Below are 3,700 nucleotides of genomic sequence, written 5' to 3' on the forward strand. Positions count from 1 at the left end.
ACACCACCACCCCCCGCCCCGTGACGGTGCTGTTGTCTCTTGCAGTTTTCCCGGGGGGCGGCGGGATCCGGGAGACGGTGACTCGGTGGCCACGGCGCTGCGGGAAACGCGGGAGGAGCTGGGGCTGGCGCTGGGACCCCCGAACGTCTGGGGACAGCTACGGACGCTGCCCGACGGGGTACCGGGTGACAAGGACAGCGGGACGCGGCGGGGGACGGGGGGGGCTAAGTGGAGTGGCTGTGGACACCCAGGACACAAGGGCAGGGTGGGTGGCAGGGGCACGGGCGACAAGGGTTTGAGGGGCTAAGGATATGGGTGACAAAGGTTCGGGGAGATAGGGATAGAGGTGACAAAGGTTTGAGAGAACAAGGAGATGGGTGACAAAGGTTATGGGGGGCAGAGACGGGTGACAAGGGTTTGAGGGGCCAAGGACATAGGTGACAAGGGTACAGGGACACAGGGCACTGGCTGCAGGCCTTTTGGGTGACAGGCAATGGGTGTCTGGGGGTTAAGGTGAGTGGGTGACACTCTAGGCAGGGGTAGTCACCCTGTCCCTGTCTGACACACCTCCCAGCGGGGACAGATGGTGGCCCCTGTCGTGGCCAACCTGGGGCCCCTGGAGGACTTGATGCTGAACCCCAACCCCGATGAGGTGGGTGACCCCGCACCAGCCACGTCCCCTCCCTGGGATGAGCACCCCCTTCTCCAGTGACACCAACAGTCCCGGTCACCCCCTTACCGGCTGTATCGGCAGGTGCAGGAGGTCTTCACCCTGCCCCTGGCTCACCTCCTGCGGGAGGAGAACCAGGGCTACACCCACTTCCGCACTGCCGGACGCTACAGCTACACCCTGCCTGTCTTCCTCAATGGCCCCCACAAGGTGTGGGGGCTGACGGCCATCATCACCGAGCTGACCCTGGAGCTGCTGGCGCCTGACCGCTACCGCCCGAAAACCCACGTACCGCGCTACACCTCCTCAGACTGATGTGGGAGGGGACAGGATGGCCCCCAGCCTCTTTTTTTTTGTGTGTGTTTGTGTGTGTGTGTGTGTGTGTGTACAGGTGGAGGTCGCCCTGGCTTGTTTTCATCTGCCTGTAGCCCAGCTTTGCCGCACAGGCAAGGAAAGAGGCTGTGGCGGAGAAACTACACCAACTCCCTCGCTGTTAGTACTGCTGCCTATGGGTGACATCACCCACTGTGATTGAGTAAAAAAAAAAAGCCACGTTTGGATCCACTTGTGCCACCGCCTCCAAGTCACGGAGCGTGGCTGGCCCGTGCCGCCAGCACCACTGTGGTGGCCGGGGGACAACAACCATCCCCCTTCACTAGTACAAGCTCTCCTGCCCCATCCTCGAGAGGGGACATGGGGTCTCATGAAAACCCACGAACCCACCCTCTAGGAGGGGATCTAGACTGTGGCTGTGTGATCCCCCAGTCCCTGGGGATCCCCCTGATCCCTGGGATGCAGGGCCCAGAGCCCTCGCCCTGCCCTGGCCATCCTTTCCCACCATTTTCCATCCAAGGCTTGCTCCTGCCTCTCTCCAGCAAAGAGGAGCCCATCAGCGCAGCAGCATTTAATGAGGACCCCTCAATGCAGCCCCAGAACCTGCTGCGAGAAGCCCACCACCCCCAAGAAGCCCCCCTCCGGCAGGAAATGGCAGGGCCACCGCCACCAGCAGCCCTTGCTCTGCCGCTGGCTCCTTATGCCGAGGCCGCTCGGGCTTTCGCCTCCCCGTAACGCCGCATCCTCTCCTCCAGCTCGGGACGGAAATGGCGGATGAGGCCCTGTGCAGAGCAAAGCAGATGGGTTAATGGGGTGGGGAAAAGCTGCCCACCACCCCCAAACACCCACCAGCCCCAAATGCCCCCCTACCTGCACGGGCCAGGCTGCCCCGTCGCCCAGGGCACAGATGGTGTGGCCCTCGATCTGTTTGCTGATCTCCCACAGCGCGTCAATCTCGGCTGCCTGCGCGTTGCCCTGCACAAACCGTGCCATGACCTTGTTCATCCAGTCGACACCTGCGGGGATGGGAAAGCCATAAGGGACCTGCAGTGTGGCCCCCCCACTCCCTGCCACCTTCCCTCCTCACCCCACATTCCCCCCAATCCCTGCTCACCTTCTCGGCACGGGGTGCACTGCCCGCAGCTCTCGTGCTTGTAAAACTCGATGAGGCGAGCGATGGCTTTAACAACGTCGGTCTGGGGAGGGAGAGGAGGGTGAGGACCCTGCCACAGCACAGGGGGCTGGGGAGGGGGGGGCTCCTCCCTTACCGATTTGTCCATGACAATGACAGCGGCCGTGCCAAGCCCGCTCTGCGCCTGCACCAGGGAATCGAAGTCCATCAGCACAGTCTCACACACCGATTTGGGGAGCAGCGGTGTGGAGGAGCCCCCCGGGATGACAGCCAGCAGGTTGTCCCAGCCCCCACGGACACCCCCTGCCAGAGAGGAGGGGACAAGACGGACTGAGCTGGGCCCAGCGCCGACCCGGTGGGGTTCATCGGGGCGGCCTGTGGCGCTCACCAGCATGTTTCTCAATGAGCTCCTTCAGCGGCACCGACATCTCCTCCTCTACAGTGCAAGGGTTGTTGACATGACCCGAGATGTTGAAGAGTTTCGTCCCCGAGTTGCGTTCCCGCCCGAAGCTAGCAAACCAGGTGCCACCCCGCCGGCAGATAGTGGGGGCCACAGCCACTGTCTCCACGTTAGCCACCGTGGTGGGGCACCCGAAGACACCTGGAAGCAGTGGGAGCTCTCACTGGCTGCTTCATCCCTGCAGCAGGATGGCAGCCGTGGGACAACTGGTTTTGTCCAGTTGCTGCCATTTTCTCCCGCTCTCAAGCAACAGCTAAAAATTAAGGCTTGTGTTGTCAAGAGCCAGGAGAACTGAGGACGTACCCACGTCGGCGGGGAAGGGGGGCTTCAGGCGTGGCTTGCCCTGCTTGCCCTCGATGGACTCGATCAGGGCTGTCTCCTCACCACAGATGTAGGCTCCAGCGCCCCGCACCACGAAGACATCGAAGGCGTACCCCGAGCCGCAGGCATCCCGCCCCAGCAGCCCGGCCTCGTAGGCTTCCCGGATGGCTACCTGCAGTGGAGAGGGGCGAGTGAGTCTGGGGGTTCCCTCTTCCCAATAGTAGGGTGTCTCCTGTCCCCCCCCACCATCCCCATCGCTCACCTGCAGGTTGGAGGCCTCATTGTAGAACTCGCCGCGGATGTAAATGTAGGCAGCACGGGCGCCCATGGCGCGCCCCGCCACCAGGCACCCCTCCACCAGCTTGTGGGGGTCATGGCGCATGATCTCCCGGTCTTTACAGGTCCCTGGCTCCCCCTCATCTGCATTTACCACCAGGTACTTGGGCCTGGGGGAGTGGGCAGGCACCGTCACGGCCAGGCTCCCCGTGGGGAAGGGGGCTGCGGCAGTGCCGGTACTGGTCTCACCTGCCATCCGGGGGCTTGTTCATGAAGCTCCATTTGAGGCCGGTGGGGAAACCGGCACCGCCGCGGCCCCGCAGCCCCGAGGCCTTGATCTCGCCGAGGATCCAGTCCACCCCCTTGAGCAGGATCTCCTTCGTCTTGTACCAGTCGCCGCGGCGCAGAGCACCCTGCAGCCTGCGGGCAGGGCTCGGCCGGTAGCACCGGGATGGACAGCAGCGGAACAGGCCGCCCCGGGACCCACCCCCCGCCCCGCCTCCGGTAC

General features: G+C 63.7%; 2 protein-coding genes across 2 annotated transcripts; one reads left to right on the forward strand and one right to left on the reverse strand.

The window, feature by feature from the left end:
- Positions 1-4: 4 nt before the first annotated feature.
- NUDT8 (nudix hydrolase 8) lies at positions 5-1,234 on the forward strand (the record flags this gene model as incomplete). The annotated part of the gene is made up of 3 exons (XM_026850146.1): positions 5-178; positions 575-652; positions 755-1,234. Coding segments are annotated over 3 exons (483 nt in total), but the record flags the coding sequence as incomplete, so codon positions are not given.
- Positions 1,235-1,559: 325 nt separating this feature from the next.
- NDUFV1 (NADH:ubiquinone oxidoreductase core subunit V1) lies at positions 1,560-3,686 on the reverse strand (the record flags this gene model as incomplete). Its single annotated transcript, XM_026850299.1, has 8 exons — positions 1,560-1,785; positions 1,874-2,019; positions 2,118-2,199; positions 2,272-2,438; positions 2,524-2,736; positions 2,899-3,088; positions 3,179-3,362; positions 3,442-3,686. Coding segments are annotated over 8 exons (1,311 nt in total), but the record flags the coding sequence as incomplete, so codon positions are not given.
- Between the last annotated feature and the right edge of the window lie 14 nt (positions 3,687-3,700).

This window comes from Athene cunicularia, assembly GCF_003259725.1.
Source record: "Athene cunicularia isolate RWA chromosome 5 unlocalized genomic scaffold, athCun1 chr5_part2, whole genome shotgun sequence".
Classification (NCBI taxonomy): Eukaryota; Metazoa; Chordata; class Aves; order Strigiformes; family Strigidae; genus Athene; species Athene cunicularia.